Source organism: Podarcis filfolensis (assembly GCF_964270895.1).
Source record: "Podarcis filfolensis genome assembly, chromosome: 10".
In the NCBI taxonomy this organism is placed as follows: domain Eukaryota; kingdom Metazoa; phylum Chordata; class Lepidosauria; order Squamata; family Lacertidae; genus Podarcis; species Podarcis filfolensis.
The window spans coordinates 72,554,446-72,573,051 of record NC_139612.1 but is presented as its reverse complement, the minus strand read 5'-3'; the positions used below and the strand labels follow the sequence as shown (position 1 = coordinate 72,573,051).

General features: G+C 49.8%; 1 protein-coding gene across 11 annotated transcripts in view; it reads right to left on the bottom strand.

Moving 5' to 3' along the window:
• Positions 1-18,606, bottom strand: part of SHANK3 (SH3 and multiple ankyrin repeat domains 3) — a 430,757-nt gene that overhangs the window by 27,669 nt on the left and 384,482 nt on the right. For all 11 annotated transcript variants that reach the window (XR_014538733.1, XR_014538734.1, XM_083572536.1 and 8 more), the window contains 2 exons: positions 16,591-16,684; positions 1,294-3,607 (listed from right to left, as the gene is read on the bottom strand). Coding sequence is in view for 9 of the 11 variants with exons in the window: in XM_083572536.1 (XP_083428662.1) it covers positions 1,294-3,607; positions 16,591-16,684 (2,408 nt within the window). In the remaining 2 variants the exon portion in view is untranslated. The remainder of the gene's footprint in view (positions 1-1,293; positions 3,608-16,590; positions 16,685-18,606) is intronic.

Here is an 18,606-nt window from a genome sequence, read left to right as displayed (position 1 = left end):
CCACGCTGGCTTCCAGGGCTTTGAGCCCAGCCTCATTTGGTGAGCCGAGGCCTCCTCAGCCTGGGCATAACCTAATGCGACCCGTGAAACTGGTTTGGCTCCCCACTTTCCCCCTGGGCAGCACATGGGTGCAGTTGAGCAAATGTGTAAGTTGCTTTAGATTGCCTAGGGCAAGATAAATAAACTAACCAATGTAACAAACAAACAAATAAGGGTTTTGGTTTTTTTTAAGGTGAGAACAGACACACCCAAGTGCTAGGAATGCACCCAGGCTCATCATTTTGGGGAAACAGGGGGAACAGGGGACGGGAGCATGGGAGGAGAAGGCTGGTCTGGACACACTCCAAGGGCAGGGGAAGGAGGGAGGGAATGCCCGAGTGGGGGAGGGGATCAACCTTTCCCTCATCTCCCCCTGCCTCTGCCCCCACCACCTTCAAAAACAACTCCCAGTAGTTCTGCCTGCTGTCCCCCAGCCCTACCATGCTGGCTGGAGCCGTGGAGAGCTTCTGTCTTATACTGGCACCCATGCCTCTTGGTGCATCTAGCTGAGTATGGTACGATCGCATCTCACATGGGGGTTCGGTTCCAAGTGTTCTGCATATGCGCATAAACACGTATACTGTGCACTTGGACCCACCTCCCCGTGCGAGCACCCCTAGTTTAGGGTTGCCATATTTTGAAAAAAGACAACACATTTTCCGACTTCTCCTTTTAGCTATGGATTGCTATGATGGCTGTACCCATGAAAAAGAGGACGTGTCCTGGAAAAAGAGGACGTATGGCAATCCCATCCAAGTTCCCTAGAGCTGGCGCGCTGAGCAGACCTTGCCCCCCAAGTGAGGCAGAGAGCTTAAAAGTTCTTTTTGCGCCTGACAAACCTAGCACAAAATCTTTTGGGAATTCAGATGGCCTCGTGAGAGCATCCCATAAGCAGTGCGCCAAGAGAGCCTTGCCTCTGCCTGCCCTGCAAGCACATCAGAGAGTTTTAAAGATGTGGCATTTCCCAGAACCAAAAGTGCTGTCCAGCTCTCCTGACTTGTAACCTGCACAATTCCAACCAGCCAGCCTCCAGCCACGTATGGCTGAAATGTCACGGGTGAAACACGTGTGAGATGCGATCGTACTGTATTTTCTACACCGGCCAGCAGCCGTGACTCTCCAGAGCTTCAGGAAGCGGGTATTTCCAGCTCTGCCTAGAGGTGATGCCACCGGGGAATCGAATTTGGGATTTCCTTCTGCCTGCTCTCCCGCCCCCTTCCCCCGCCTCCTTTCCCGGCCACCCCTCTGGCTTACCGTGCTGCGACCACAGGGGACTTCTTCCCAGGATCCAACACGCTCCCAGCAGGCTCCTCCCCCAGGGAGCGCGTGTCCTTGTTCAGCTGCTGGAGCCGGGAGCTGAGCTCGCTGATCACAGTTGGTTTGTCATCCTCAGCCCCATGCGTCGGCCTGCTGTCCAGGGGGTCCCCCCACAGCTTGGACCTTCGCTGAAAGAGGTAGCGTGGCCGGCCGATGCTGGCGGAAGCCAGCATGGCCGCGTGTTGCTGGGAGATGAGCTCGCTGTCCGAAGACTGCTTCAAGAGAGGGTCCCTGAAAGTAACCGGCCCCTTGCTGAGCTGGGACTTGAGTTTTGGCTTTGGAGGCACTGGTGGCTTCTCGAGTATAAAAGTTTGTCCGTCCGCAAAGGAAGTGTAGGTGTCGGTGGGCTCCCCGCTCTCGGAGGACAGCGTGGACATGCTGGAGACGGTGGAGATGGTGCTTGTGGTCTCCAGGTGGTGATCGCTCGAGCTCCTGGTGTCCACCTCTTCCACTCCAGAGTCCGCCGCGGACTCCGGGGCCGTGGGGGCATCAGAGGGCTTCCCTGAGGGTGTTCCACCAGCGGTAGAAGGTGCTACAGCGGCCGCTGGCATGGATGGCGTGGCGATGACGGGAGAGGCCAGCTGGCTGATGGGGGTGCCGGGGGTGGTGACCAGGACCCCGTTCGCAAACTCGTCCGGCGGAGGAACCAGACCGATCTTGGCCAGCTCCTCTCGCGTCTCCTCATCGCTCGAAGACAGCTGGGCGGGTGGCAGGGTGACCGTGTAGGTCTCCACCTCCTCCTCTGAGCTCCCTTGACCCAGGGTCTTGTCAGAGACCGGGCTGACGGGTGCCACCCCAGCCACGGGGCTGGGCTGTGCCTCAGCCAGGGATGCCTCCGTGGGCTCCAGGCCCCCCTCGGGAATGGGCGGCTTCTCCTCTTTCGCCTCGAGACCGAGGTCCTGGCCATTGCTCGTGGCGTGGACCATGACGAGGCCGGCCGTCTTCTGCTGCGACGTGTCCACGATGCTGATGATCATTGACTTCCGGTCCTCCGTTTTCCTCTCCTCCTTGGCGGGGGTCTCGGCCCGCGCCTCGCCCTCTTTTCTCGCTGCAGCTGGCATCCCCCAGTGGCTCTGCGCCGGGGACAAGACTCCCGGTGTGGGCGCCTTGACCCCGGGCGAGTAGGCGGGCAAGGCGAGGGCCCCTCCCTCCAGCTCCCCCCTCTCGTGCTCTTTGGTTTGGATGTCCACAAACAGGGGCGCCGCGCGGTCCGAGTCCGGGCTGTGGATGGGGGTGGGCGCCCTGGAGGGGACCTGGGTGGACAGCGCCCGCTCCCTTGCGGCCAGCGCAAGCGCCAGAGGCGAGTTGGGATCCAGGGGCTTCCCCGTGAGAGGGTGGATGAACGTCGACGAGGAGCTGCTGATCAATGGCTTTAAAGCTGAGACGGGGGAAGGCAGAAGGACGTCCCGGCTGCCCAGGAGCCGCTCATCGATCGACCTCGACTGCTGCAGCGATGGCATCTCGATGGTGGGGGGGCTGCCTTCAATGGCCCCGACCGAGAGGAAGACAGTGGATTTCCGCTTTTCGTCGAGGCGCCGATCTCTGTCCTTCATGACGCCGGTGATGGCAGTGGCGAAGGGGAGGCTGGAGGCGTCCACCTGCTGCGGCTGGTACTCCATGCCCAGGCGGTGGCTGCGCCGGGTGGGGGACGGCTCCCGCGTGAAGCCCCCCATGATGGAGAGGGCCGCCCGCTCCTGGGCGTCCTCCACCTGCAGCTGCTTCACCAGGGGGCTCTTCTTCCTCTGGGGCTTGGCGGGGGTGAAGAGGCTGACGTTGAACTGGCCCATGTTGGCGTAGGGGTTGTCCACGGCGCGCCCCTTCCGCTTCAGCTTCTCGGGCGGGGTGGCCGAGGGGGCGGGGCGGGGGATGTCGGTGGGCTCCACGGGGACGTGCGAGGAGTCCTGCAGGATGATCATGGAGCGTGCCCGCTTCTGCCGCTCGGGGTAAGGGAGGGGCGTCCTCGCCTGGTCGTACATCTCGGCCGCGCTGATCACCTGCGGCAGCCCGTGGAGCTTGGCCTCCAAGCCTGGCTTGAAGCTGGAGCGGATCGTGTCGTAGACCCTTCCCGGGGGCGGAGGGGGGGAGAAGGACGGGGGAGGGCCCGTGTCAAAGTAATAGGGGGATGGCGGAGGGGGAGGGGCCGTCTGGGGCGGGGGCGGGATGCCGTGCCCTTCCCGGACCGTGTCTTGCATGGAGGTGCTCCGGGGGAACTTCCCATCCATTAGGGAAGCGGCAAATTTCTCATCTTCACCTGCAAACCAGCACAACAGGAAACGTCAAGGATTGCTCAGCGGGAAAGGAAACAAAGGGTTGGCAAAGCAGGAAGTGAGTCAGAGACCCCCTCATAGGCTGCCCCTGGTCCTGCTGGCCGCTCCCCCTCCTAAGGCTCAGGTTGAACTGGGGACGGGCAGCTTGTGGTGACCCCCCAGATGCCGCTGGACTCCACCCAATGGCTGTGTAGGGCATCCGAGTTGCCGCTGATACCATATCACACCGGTCTTGAAAGACCTACATTGGCTCCCAGTACGTTTCTGAGCACAATTCAAAGTGTTAGTGCTGACCTTGAAAGCCCTAAATGGCCTCAGTCCAGTATACCTGAAGGAGCGTCTCCACCCCCCATCGTTCTACCCTGAGGTGCAGCTCCGAGGGCCTTCTGGCGGTTCCCTCCCTGCGAAAAGCGAGATTACAGGGAAGGCAGAGGGCCTTCTCGGTGATGGTGCCCCCCCTATGGAACGCCCTCCCATCAGCTGTCAAGGTAATAAACAACTACCTGACTTTTAGAAGACATCTGAAGGCAGCCCTGTTTAGGGGAGGTTTTTTTAAAATGTTTGAAGTTTTATTCTGTTTTTAGTGTTCTGTTGGAAGCCGCCCAGAGCGGCTGTGGAAACCCAGCCAGATGGGCGGGGTATAAGTAATAAAATTCTTATTACTATTCTTATTCTTATTTCTTATTTCTGCACACGCTCAGAAACACTGGGCCCATAACCTATCAGTGTTTTGTTTGTAAAAAAAACACCTTTGTGTGGTGGATACTGGCTGCCAGCAGGCACAAGGGAGCCCAGGTCTGGTTGGGCTTGTGCCTTCATACAACCCCCCACTTGTGGGCTTCCCATTCAGGCATTTAGCTAGACACACTGGTCCTGGATGATGAGCCCCCTTTGGCCTGATCCAGCTGCTGCCTGCAGGGCTGTTCTAGAGCACTTTTCTAAGCGAAACCTCTCCTAGTGCCTCTTTTGGAGAAGCCCCAGTGGGATTTGGGCTGGCCTGCCCTGCCTCTTTAGTTTTCTTTTCAAATGGTTTTATGGAACTTCAAAATATTAACAAATGAGTTTCTCAGACATACAGGCAACGGCCATTTTAGGCATTTCCAATTGATGAGGGAGTCCTTGGAAGATGGCAATTTTAGGAACGAACATTGTACAGTCATACTTCTTGTTACATTCGGTTTAGGTTACGTCTTTTCCGGTTGTGTCCTGCGGCGACCCAGAAATAGCAGAACGGGTTACTTCTGGGTTTCGCCGCTCGTGCATGCACAGACGCTCATGCGCATGTGCAGAAGTGGCAAATCACGACCCACGCACGCGCAAACGTGCAGACGTGGGTTGCGTTCTGCTCATGTTGCGAACAACCCTCCGAAACAGTGGCACCTTGGTTTAAGAACAGTCCGGTTTAAGAACGATTTGGTTCACAAACGCCGCAAAACCAGAAGTAGTGTCCCAGTTTGCGAACTTTACCTCAGTCTAAGAACAGAATCCGAATGGTGGAAGGGCAGCGGCGGTGGGAGGCCTCATTAGGGAAAGCGCACCTCGCTTTAAGAACAGTTTTGGTTTAAGAACGGACTTCCGGAACGGATTAAGTTCGTAAACCGAGGTACCACTGTAATGCCAAGACAAATTATAATAAACTTTACCATTAACTTTGCAGCATTTCACTTATTGCATAGACTTCTTTGCTGCTACAGGATGCAGATGGTGGGATAGAATGATGATGTTGATATTTTAAAAAAACCAAAAAAGCAAGAAATCCTCCCTGGTTTCTGTAAGCCAAACCATCCCATTACATGGGGATTCTTTCCAGCCATGTGCTCCACTATTTGTACAGTGATACCTTGGGTTACATACACTTTGGGTTACATACGCCTCAGGTTACAGACTCCACTAACCCAGAAATAGTACCTTGGGTTAAGAACTTTGCTTCAGGATGAGAACAGAAATTGTGCAGTGGCGGTGCAGCAGCAGCGCGAGGCCCCATTAGCTAAAGTGGTGCTTCAGGCTAACAGTTTCAGGTTAAGAACAGACCTCCAGAACGAATTAAGTTCTTAACCCGAGGTACCACTGTATATGCAATAAAACCATGCCAGACATCATGCAAATTGACATTTCTCTTGTCCCCTTGACACTTTTAATTTGTGCGATAACTTTTCCAGTAAGGCTGTTTGCCAAACTATGCGATACCCCTGCAGTCCCCTGTCCCATCCACCTAAGGCAAGAACTTGCCGCCCGTCTAAAATGCTCAAACATCCCATTGCAACTTTACTGCGGCTTTGTTTGCTAAATCTGTGGGACAATCCATTGAAAAGTTTCAGCTCTCTGGAGTTCTTGACATGGATGCTGGCAGCTGCCCAGATCCTCAGTTGCCCCAGCTTTTGCTTCAGTATAAAAATACACGGAGCTTAGCATTAGCTAGGCGGGGAAAACAAGTCACAAATTATGTGTTGCCAATGGCTTGGAGAACCTTGAAAAATCTTATGCTGCTTGATGGGGGTTTATCTTCTATAAAACAAACACAGCCCCAGGACTCCATCTCTACAGTACAATGTGAAATTTAGCTTTCCTAATCGTCTTAAGTACTCTGCCAACCTAATATTAAGTCTCTTCTAGATATAATGCGCTGCTTTTTTTTTGGCACTTCTATTATTTTTATTGTATCCATTTCTTTGATTTACTTCAATAAAGACTTTAAAAGAAATGCCGTCAGTGTCCCAGTCCTGTAGGACGCTGGCCATGCACACAAAAGCGAGAGCACAGAGCCAAGGAACATGGCATATTCAGGACTGGCAACCTCAACAGACAAGGTGCTTTGGGAGACAGGCGAACTAAAACCAGTGTAGTGGAAGAAGCAAAGATCACTAGTGTTGAAGCAATGATTCTTCAACATCCGCTTCGTTGGACTGGTCATGTTGTGTGGGTGCCTAATTATCGTCTTCCAAAACAACTACTCTATTCCAAACTTTAAAATGGAAAGCGCAATGCTGGTGGTCAACAAAAGAGGTTTAAGAACTTCCTCAAGGCATATCTAAAAAAATGTAGCATAAACACCGACAACTGGGAAACACTGGCCTGCGAGCGCTCCAGTTGGAGAACAGCCTTTCCCAAAGGTGTCATGGGCTTTGAAGACACTCGAACTCAGGACGCAAGGGGGAAACGTGTTAAGAGGAAGGCACACTTGGCAAACCCTCACCATGATCAACTTGGAAACCAATGTCCCCACTGTGGAAGGATGTGTGGATCCAGAATTGGCCTCCACAGTCACTTACGGACTCATTGTTAAAACCGTGTTTATGGAAGACAATCTTACTCGGCTATGAGGGAAAGAAGAAGAAGAAGAAGAAGAAGAAGAGAGCAGGACTGGGCATATCCTTCTTGGTAGCTGTTTTTGGGTACGTGTGCAGACTCTTCTCTGCCCCACTCGCCATGCAATTCAGTGGAGAAAATCTCTCCACTGACTTACATGGGGTGAGAGAATAAAGAGTTCGAATCCCCAGAAAGGGCAAGGAAAAGGAATCTTAGCCCCTCAGCATGAACTTTGTTTCACACCAAGGTTCCTTAGCAGGGCAGGTGGGTTTCCACCCTCACCTGTCTCTTGTGTGGGGGTGCAGTCTATTCTTTCTCCTCATGCAAATTAATTGAGAAAGCAACAACAGCAGCAAGAATACTTATTGCAAAGTATTGGAAGACACAAGAGCTACCCACCCTGGAAGAGTGGCAGATGAAGGTGATGGATTATATGGAATTGGCGGAAATGACTGGCAGAATCCGTGACCTGGGAGAAGAGCTGGTGGAAGAAGACTGGAAGAAATTTAAAGACTATCTGCAGAAACACTGTAAAATTAATGAATGTTAAAATGATGTTGGACTGAAAATAAGTGGCATTAGCAACAAAGTTAATAAGAATATGCAAAAATGAATTGATAAATGGATGAAAATATAGAGTTATAATATGTTAAGATATAGAGTTAAGATAAACGAAAGAGGATAAGGATTTGCTGATTTGATTATTTAAATGGGAATACAAAAAGGGGAGGTGTGAGGCCAAGGAAATAAGATAATGAGTTAGGGTTACAAAAATGGATTTGTTTTTATTTTCCTTTTCTTATTTTATGTATTTTTCTATGTTTCTTTTATTGTATTTCTTTCTTTTTATATGATCTTTTAAATTCATGTCTTTGTAAAACTCCAATAAATATATATTATTTTTTTTAAAGAGAAAGCAATTCCGCCATTAACTTGAACGGGGTGGAGAGAGAGGCTGGATTGCCAGGGCAACGACTGCCCTTGGTTGACCCCTGAGTTGGCAAGGTTCATTGACAGAAACATGAAATAGAGCCTTCAGTGTCACTGGCCCAGTCTTCGGGGAGCTCTGCCAAGGGAAACCGAGAAGGCAACTTCTGCCTCAATATTGACACGTCTGCCGAAAACTTTTTCATTCCATCAGGCTTTCCACAATAGCTCGTTGATGGGCCTCTGAATTTAAATTTTTATGTGTTTTCATTATATATAGGTATTATTGTAAACCACTCTGATGTTGCTTATGACATAGTGGTATGTGCAGATTTGCATAAATAATAAGAGGAAAGAAAATGGCTGCAGTATTTGGAAATCTCTTATTGAAATAATAATAATAATAATAATAATAATAATAATAATAATAATGATACTTGTACCCTACCCATCTCCTCACTGGGTTGCTGCAGCCTCACTGGGCTGTTTCCAACAAATATAAAAGCATAACAAAACATTAAAAACTTAGGTCTAGATTCAACCAGAATCTTCCATTCCCTTTGAAAAAAGAAACAGCACAGTTTTTGGCTGTGTGCTGAAGGGGAGAGAGTTCTGTGCAACTTTGGAAACCCTGACTTGCTTGCTCTGTGGGATCAAGACAGACCAACCCCACTGGATAAGAATAAGAATTTATACCCCACCCATCTGGCTGGGTTTCCCCAGCCACTCTGGGCGGCTCCCAACAGAACACTAAAAACACGATAAAACATCAAACATTAAAAACTTCTCCAAATAGGGCTGCCTTCAGATGTCATATAGTTCTTTATCTCCTTGACATCTGAAGGGAGGGCATTTCACAGGGCAGGCACCACCACTGAGAAGGCCCTGTGCCTGGTTCCCTGTAGCTTCACTTCTCACAGGGAGGGAACCACCAGAAGCCCCTCGGAGCTGGACCTCAATGTCCGGGCTGAGCGATGGACTTATACCAACAGAAGATAATTATTAATCTTATTTTGAGACATTTCCATGTTGCAGAAGGGGCAAAAACCAGATTGGGAAATGGTCCTTGCTGTATGGTCCTTTTTTCTCACCATGAAACTTAATTGAGCGATCCCTCTACTAAACTTGCATTAACTGTCTGCACAGGTTTGGCGATCACAGAGCTGGAAGGGACTTCTAAGGGTCATCTAGTCCAACCCCCGCCACGCAATGCACATATGCATACCTGAGTTTTAACACACTGCATGACAAAGACAAGATGGCACACGTGACTTAAGACTCTCCTGCTTCTCTTTTACTATTGTCAAAAATAGCCTCATAAGCAAGTGAGATGCATCCATGCACAGCCGTATTGAGAGGCTGTGCAGAGGAGGGTGACCAGGATGATCAAGGGTCTGGAAACCACGCCTGATGAGGAACGGTTGAGGGAGTTGGGGATGTTTAGCCCGGAAAAAGGGAGACTAAGAGGAGATAGGATACCCATCTTCCGTGGGCTGTCCCACGGAAGACGGAGCAACCTTGTTTTCTCCTGCTCTGGAAGGGAGGGCTCAATCCAATGGATTCAAGTTACAAGAAATGGGATTCCAACTAGGGTTGCCATATTTCGAACAGCAAAAAAAGAGGACACAGTTTCCGACTTCTACTTTTAACTACCGTATTTTTCGCTCTATAAGACGCACCTAGTTTTTGGAGGAGGAAAACAAGAAAAAAAATATTCTGAATTTCAGAAGCCAGAACAGCAAGAGGGATCTGGCTTCTGGGATAGCCTCTTGCTGTTCTGGCTTCTTGGATAGCCACGCAAAGCATCTCCTGGGCAGCGGGATGAAGGCTCCCCCTGCCTGGAAGAGGCTAAGCCAGAAGCCAGGACGGCAAGCGGGATCGCTGCGCAGCTAAGCCAGAAGCTAGAACAGTGGGAGGGAGCGCTGCACAGCACTCCCTCTCTCTGTTCTGGCTTTTGGGATAGCCGCGCAGCCTGCATTCACTCCATAACACACACACACACATTTCCCCTTACTTTTTAGGAGGGGAAAAGTGCGTCTTATAGAACAAAAAATACGGTATTAATTGTTATGAAAACTCTCATTTCACATTCCCACGAAAACGAGGACGTGTCCTGGAAAAAGAGGGCACATGGCCACCGTAAACAGGAAGAACCTTCTAGCAGTGAGAGCTCTTCAAGTGTGGAACAGACTTCCTCAGAAACCTTCCTCGAAGGTTTGCAAGCAAGGGGCTGGACTAGATGCGCTCTGGGGTCCCTCTACAGTTCTATGATTCTGCTGCTCCACAAATCTTGCCATCATGCCTCTTCCCCCGAGTGTTTTGCGACTCTGTCGAACCGGATTCCAGGAGTATCTCGGAATACCAGCCCTCGGCTCCGAAGTGAATCACTGGCGGATTGTTGCCATTGTCCGTAATTAACTCTTTGGGAATCCCTGGAGGGAAGACGTGGTGGCTCACAATGCCTGGCGACGGGGCTGTTCTCTGTGTTGTCCAACATATCATTAAAAGCGCGCCAGCGACTAGCAGGGTGCTAATCGGAGGCAATTAGTCCTTTTTAATACCAGCAGAGCTGAGTCAAAGTGGGTCAGAGGATGCGCAGGGATCTCATGAAATCACAGAGCCAGAGAGGAAGAGGCCATGTGTTCTACTCTCTTACCCTATGGTACGATTCACTTGGCAGAAAGAGCCCGTGACCAACACTTTTATACACCTTCACAAGTTTCTTTTCCAGGGACAGCACTTGGATAACCAACTCAAAAAGAGGCAGGAGGGTTGCTGGATGAGGCCAGCGGTCCATCTAACACAACATCCTCTTCTCAACAGTTCAAAAAGAGGAAATGTCCCCCAAATGAGGAGGTTGGTAAAAAGGGAAGTTGAAAGGCAAAGTCAAGAGGGTTAAATCACTCCCAACTGCTTGGGTGTTGTTTACAAAAACACAATACAGTCAAACCTCGGTTGTTGAATGTAATCCGTTCCAGACTTCCGAAACATTCAACAACTGAGGCATCGGATGTTCAGGTTCCGAAAAACGTTTGAAAACCGGAGCATTTACTTCCGGGTTTCCGGCGTTCGGGAGCCGAAACGTAAGATAACGGAGGTGTTCGGAAACCGAGGTTTGACTCAATTGGAGCATAGATCAGGTACTGTGAGGGCTAGGGGGACATCGGAATGGTTGATGAGTTTAGTCAAAGATGCTGTTAGAGGCAATAAGGCTTCCTTCAAAAAAAGCACGGAAGACTTGCCCAAAGGAAGAGAACAAAAAGAATACGAGGAAGTGAAAAGAAAGCTGCCAATGTCCTAATCTCAAAGGCAAGTAAGGAGTGACATGAAATCATGCATGGCATGGAGAAAGAGGATACGGAAGAGTTTTTCTCCATCTCTCCTAACTCTAGAAGTCATGGACATCAAATGAACCAAGCTGAAGGTTGGAAGATTGAGGATAGATAAAAGAATAGTCCTTCCATGGAGGTCTTTTAGCAGAGGCTGAATGGACGTCTGTCATGGATGCTTTAACTGAAATCCCTGTATTGCAGGGGGTTGGACTAGATGACCCTCACGGTCCCTCCAACTCTACAATTCTAGGATATGAAATAGGACTTAATTCTAAAAGAGCAGCTACAACAGTCTGCAACAGCCAACGCAGAAGAGCCCCTTCAGGCCCCACAGAGATCAACGTCTATTGTGGCAACTGCTCCCTTCTTCAGATGCAGGTAATTTGCTTTTGGCTCATCAGCCTGGCATAAAAATATCAGAGCCCGATGACTGCCCTCCTCCTTTGCCCTCCTCCTCAGATCCTGCTGCAGCCTGCTCTGAATCCACTTCCTTTAAAAAGAATAATGGCAATCATTGCCTTTTAAAATTCTAATTCTGGGTCTACCTGGAAGGGTTCCACTATGGAAAGCCAATCTTGGATCTCTGCTTCCCCATTCGTGTGCCTCAGCGTCACGCCGAGGAGGAACAGTTCGGGAGATGCTGGGCTGTGACTCACAGCCATTTATTCATCAGCGCCTCCAGAACATTTCCAGGCGCCCAGAAATGTCTCGCATCATGAGGTCGCCCTTCCTCGCTTTCTCAATGGGACCAGTGTTGTAGCCACAGCTTTGGCGTGATGGGGATTGAGCAGAGAATTCTTCGGGTCTCCTGAATGCCACCAAATACCATTTGGGGTTCTCCATCTATCTGATGGGCATTTGCTTCTCAAGGCCCTTAACCTCAAGGATGCTCCAGACCAGGGAGAGGCAACCAGCAGTGAAAAAAGCTGAATGCTATTCTAGGCTGCATCAACAGAAGTCTAGTGTCCAGATCAAGGGAAGTCATAGTCCCTCTCTATTCTGGCTTGGTCAGACCACACCTGGAATACTGTGTCCAGTTCTGGGCAGCTCAATTTAAGAAGGAAGTTGATAAGCTGGAAGGTGTGCAGAGGAAGGCAACCCAGATGACCGAGGGTGTGGAAACCAAGCCTGATGAGGAATGGTTGAAGGAGCTGGGTATGTTAACTTTCTGAAAGTAAGAGCTATTCGGGAGGTTGTGGACTCTCCTTTCCTTCCTTGGAGGTTTTTAAGCAGAGGTTGGACTGTCATGGATGCTTTAGCTGAGATTCCTGCACTGCAAGGCACTGGACTAGATAATAATAATAATAATAATAATAATAATAATAATAATAATAATAATAATTTTTAATTTTATTTATACCCCACCCTCCCCAGTCAAGACCGGGCTCAGGGTGGCTAACACCCGATATAAAAACAAATTGATTGAAGTACAACTTAAAAACTAGATTAAAATACAGCATTAAAACATTAAAACACAGCCTCATTTCAATGGAAACTCAAATAAAATTTTTTTGGGGGGATGAAAACGTCAAGTCTTCACCAAGGCTGACTATCCAGACTGATCCTACGTGGGCCAGAAAAAAGCCAGGAAAGTCCCCAAATAGGAGTTCCATCACAGGAGGAGAAAGGAAAAAGGAAGTGTTGAAAAGGCCCTGGCTCTGGTTGAGGCTAATCTAACTTCCTTAGGGCACGGGACCTCTAGGGTGTTGCTATTTATGGACCTTAAGGTTCTCCGCGGGGCCGACCGGGAGATAACCCTTGGAGATCCCTTCCAGCTCTACAGTGAGTCTATGATTAACCTGGTCCCATCCAGATGTTGCTGGACACAGCTCCCATTAGCCGCTGCCAGAAACCCTGGCCCGAGGGACTCTCAGCTGTGGCCTACAAGTGCAGCCGTCTTACAAATCTCAGGCTTGCTGTGCGAGCTGATGGGACATCGGGAGCCTGAAACATCTGGAGGGCACAGGTTGGTGAAAGCTGATCCAGCAGGTCACTGAATTGATTTGGCAGGGCTACACGGATTGCTTCTCTTTACAGGACACTGAGTTATTTGGGGCTGTGGAAAGAGAGCACCCCAGCATTCCTCCAGCCTCTTGAAATATTTCACATCCAACTGGGAGTCATCCGTTTGTTCTCTTCTCCTGCCAGCTGCAGGCAGGGCTGCTCATACTCTTCCTCTGCAATGTTTGCTGTTCGAATCAGCGATAGCTTCAATTCTGCAGCACAATGAACTCAGGGCAAACCAACTTCTTCTATATATTTTGAAACGGATTGTAGGAAGATTCAGAACAGACAAAAAGATTTTTTTCATGTAGCACTTAGTTAAACTGTGGAACTCCCTCCCACAGGAGGCCACCAACTTGGATCCAGCAAGGCTCTTCCTATGATCTTATAATTGCACTCCAATTGCATACCCAAAATGACTTTCATTTGAGCCCTGGTTATAAGGCCAGAGGTCCTTTAAGCTGGCACTGTTTCCCTCCTGCCCAAGGCATTCCGAAGAGACCATTTCATTTCTGCTAAGACAAAGGCTTGTGAGCCGCGTGAGTGAGCAGGGCTGGTTTTGTAGCCAGCGAATCAAACCTGGCTTCCCAAGGACTGACTGGGCAGGGACACCCTTGCCGCGCATATGCTCCATCAGGCCACAGACCAAAGCATGGAGCTCTCCGCTACAAAAGCCAGGAAAAGATTTGCCTCAACAGTCACACAGAGCGGCTACCAGATGCCAAGTCTCTTATTGCACCAGAAGGATGGCGAGTGATTTGGCTCCCAGCTGGCTCCTTGTCAGGAGCATGAACCTTCCTCAAAAGGTTCTTTCGCCTGCTGAGGTCTCCAAGTTAAAAAGAAGAAGGTAAAGGTAAAGGAATCCTGGACAGTTAAGTCCAGTCAAGGCGACTATGAGGTTGCGGCACTCATCTCGCTTTCAGGCCAAGGGAGCCTGAAAGACAGCTTTCTGGGTCATGTGGCCAGCAGGGCTAAACTGCTTCTGGCACAAAAGGACAACGTGACGAGTGCCAGAGCGCATGGAAACACTGTTTACCTTCCTGCCGCCGTGGTACCTATTTATCTACTTGCACTGGTGTGCTTTCGAACTGCTAGGTTGGCAGGAGCAGGGACAGATCAACGGGAGCTCACCCCGTTGCGGGGATTCGAACTGCCAACCTTCCAATCGGCAAGTCCTAGGCTCTGTGGTTTAGACCACAGCGTCACCCGCGTCCCTATAGTCTCCAAGGTACAAACATCTCAGCCACATCATAGATGGGCCAGGTTGTCCCTTGAGCTCTCCCTGCATCCTAACCCCACAGGGCACCATCTGCCACATCTGTGGACTGCTTGTAGTGGTTCTGGTCAGCAGTGGATGGCATGGGAGGGCAGAGGTGCCCCATCAGACGTCCCTGTCGATGAGTCACAGCTGCTTACTGGGAGGCGGCATAAGATCACAGGAAGAGCTTGATGTGTCAGGCCAATGGCGCATCCACTCCAATATCCTGCTCTCACAGAGGCTGAGCAGCTCAAGAGACCTCTCCCCTCCTGTGGTTTCCAGCAATGGGTATTCAGGTGCATTGCTCCCTCCAGCTGTGGAGGAAGAGCTGAGCCCTCACATCTAGTAGCCATGGATGTCTCCATGTCCAATCCAAGTTGGGAGCCATCACTGCCTCCTGCCACAATTTCAATCTGCGCTGCGTGAAGAACTTTTTTTTTTTTTTACTATGCAGAACTAGCAAAGCTGACCTGTGGGATCCAAAATCAGGAGGAAACAAAATTCCAAAGAGATTGGAGTAAATTTCTAGAATATATAAGTAATAACTGTAGAAATTTGAAGACTCTGGCAGGAATGAAATAAATCTTACGACGTAGAGAGGATTGGATACAATAAGGAACTGTGGAAAAGTAACTGAAGTAAGAAAACCTGTTGAAGGGAGGGAAGGAAGTCAACGTTGGGCAGAGTGTGGGGGAAGAATGTGGGAAAATGACTGTTACATTTCACTGTATTTTGTTTGTCCGTATTAAAGGAAAAACCAATAAAAAGCATTTTTAAAAAATGAATAAAAAGGACTTTCTTTTGCCTGTCTTGAATCCCCAACATTCAGTTTCATTGTATGTATACGAGGCAGGGAGGGTAAAGGTTAAGGTAAAGGGACCACTGACCCTTAGGTCCAGTCGTGACCAACTCTGGGGTTGCGGCGCTCATCTTGCTTTATTGGCCGATGGAGCCGGCATACAGCTTCTGGGTCATGTGGCCAGCATGACTAAGCTGCTTCTGGTGAACCAGAGCAGCGCACGGAAATGCCGTTTACCTTCCCGCCGGAGCAATACCTATTTATCTACTTGCACTTTGACGTGCTTTCGAACTGCTAGGTTGGCAGGAGCAGGGACCCAGCAACGGGAGCTCACCCCGTCGCGGGGATTCGAACCGCTGACCTTCTGATCGGCAAGTCCTAGTCTCTGTGGTTTAACCCACAGGGCCACCTTAGTTTGGTTTACACTGACATAAAAAGCAGGCACTTCTGCAAAAAACAACAACCCTGGAGTGACTGTGGACTGCAGGGATCAGGCAGGAGCAATGCAAGAGAGCAGTTGATCTCCAACCAACCTGCATGCGAGACGTAAGAAGGCACCCTTCGCTGATGTTTCTGATACAACCAGTGGCCCAAGTAGGGTGCAGTGGTCAGAGTGTCAGACTAGGACCTGCGAGACTGGGATTCAAATCCCCACCCAGGCCCTGGGTGACCTTGGGCCAGTCCCCATCTCTCAGCCTAACCTACTTCACAGGGACCGAGCAACGGGAGCTCACCCCGTCACGGGGATTCGAACCGCCGACCTTCTGATCAGCAAGTCCTAGGCTCTGTGGTTTAACCCACAGCTCCACCCGCGTCCCGGCAGGGAGGGTGGAGAGGCGCAAAAGCACCAGAAGAGCCAAATTCCCACATGGACTGATAAGTGTGGAGGCAGTGGCAACGGGAGACGACGGGACACAAGCTGCCTTAGACCAGGTCAGGCCTTTGGTCATGTGGAACAGCTAAGTCTACCTTGACTGACAGGAGCTCTCTCCCCCTTATCGTATTGCGGCCCCACAGGTCTAACGCACAGCAACAGCAAGGGAGACATTTTTGACGACAGCAAAACGTAGAACCGTCACGACAGCAAATCATAGAACCACAGAACCGCAGAGCTGGACGTTGGCTGCACTGCGCTGAGCTCAAAAGACCAGAGGGGAACAAAGGGGCTGCAAGCTCCCCTCTGGGACCCAAACACAAAAGCATCCTAGAGAAGCTGCCCTGTACCGAATCGCCCATTGGCCCATCTAGCCCAGCCCCTGGAAGCTGTGGCGCAATGGTCTTGGCACCCAAGGGAGAAGCCTGGGGTCGTGGTCTGGGGTCGTGGTGAAGCATCACACCTACCTACAGATTTTGTCCGCGGAATTCCTTTGCGCAGGGAGATGTGGGGTTTCTCTGGACCAGTGTGGGCTGCCATCCCCTGCCGCTCAAACAGAGACTGGAAAAAAAGAGAGACGGACAAGGCTCACTCTCCTGCCTGGCCGTAAACAGGGCCAGCCCTGCATCATAGTTTTGTGGAGGTGGAAGGAACCCTAAGAGGTCATCGCCCCCCATGAGATGCAGGAATGCCAGCTCAAGAATGCCTGGCAGTTCGATGGCCAGGTCTCAGGCACATAGCTGTCAACCTTCCCTTGTTTGCGGGAAATTCCCTTATTCCAGCGCTATTTCCCGCTGCTTCCCGCTGCTATCCCGGAGTGTTAGATATCCCGTAGACTGTCCCCAGGACAGGTGAGGCTGCTGATCCCTTATTTTTGAGGCTGTCGATCCCTTACAGTGGTACCTCAGGTTACATACGCTTCAGGTTACAGACTCCGCTAACCCAGAAATAGTGCTTCAAGTTAAGAACTTTGCTTCAGGATGAGAACAGAAATCGTTCTCTGAAGCTGCGGCGGCAGCAGGAGGCCCCATTACCTAAAGTGGTGTTTCAGGTTAAGAACAATTTCAGGTTAAGAACAGACCTCCGGAACGAATTAAGTACTTAACCCGAGGTACCACTGTATTTTCAAATCTGAAAATTGACAGCTATGTTCAGGCATTTGTGAGCTGGGATTCTGGCATTGCCAGCAGCTGGGCTAGATGCCCTGTCTGGCTCCTTCCCAATTCTACAATTCCACAATCCCTGGGACTTTGGTTTCCGCCAGCTCTGGAGAAAGAACAGCGAGGCTTTGAAGGGAGGCTGCTCTCCACCTTGACAAGTGCTTTTACTATTTTAAAAATGGATGCATCGCCTACGCTGTCGAAATAAATAAATAAAATTGTCCAGTAGAACCTTTGAGACCAACTAAGTATGTTCTGGGTATAAGCTTTCGTGTGCATGCCCACTTCTTCAGATACACTGGAACAGAAGTCGCCAGACCCTTATATATAGTGGTAGGGTGGGGTGGGGTTTTTCTCAGTAGGGTAGTGGGAGATGGGTGATTGACTCAATGGGTATGGTAAAGCTGTTAACGACTGCAGTTAGTCCTACAGGAAAAAGCATGGGATAGAAAGCTTGCAGACAAAAGCTTACACTCAGAACAAACTTAGTGGTCTCTAAAGTGCTACTGGACAATTTTTTACTTTATTTTGACTGCGTCAGACCAACACGGCTACCTATCGGAATATACATTGTCAAGACCACCTTGACCGCTTCAGTTGGCGGAATCGGCACTACAGTGGCACCTTGGCTCTCAAATGCCTTGGTACTCAAACAACTTGGAACCGAAACACTGCAAACCCGGAAGTAAGTGTTCCGGTTTGCGAACTGTTTTCGGAAGCCGAACATCCCCCGTTTTGAGTGCCACACTTCCGTTTTGAGTGTTACGCTGAGGTCTGTCTGTTTTTGCTATTTATTTTGCATTCTTGTGGCTCTTTTTTGTTTTGTTTTTGTGACTGTGTGGAACCCAATTCAACTACTGTTTGATTGTGTGACTGCAGTACATTGTTTGTTGCTTTCATTTTATGGATCCATGGTCTCGTTAGATAGTAAAATTCATGTTAAATTGCTGTTTTAGGGGTTGTTCTTAAAAGTCTGGAACGGATTAATCCATTTTACATTACTTTCTATGGGAAAGTGCGCCTTGGTTTTGGAACACTTTGGTTTTGGAGCGGACTTCTGGAATGGATTAAGTTTAAGAAACAAGGTACCACTGTACTGCAGGTGCCCCATAATACCCATTCCATGTTTCTAAGCACTTGATAGTTTAGTGTGGCAGCACCTTTGGAACTCCCTGCCTATTGATATCAAACAGGAGCCTTCACTGTACTCTTTCTGGTTCCTGCTAAAAAAACCCAACATTCTTGTTTAGACAGCCCAGAAGCTTAGGAAGTCGATGTGAATTCGAACTTGTTTTAGTACAGTCATATCTCATGTTACGTTTG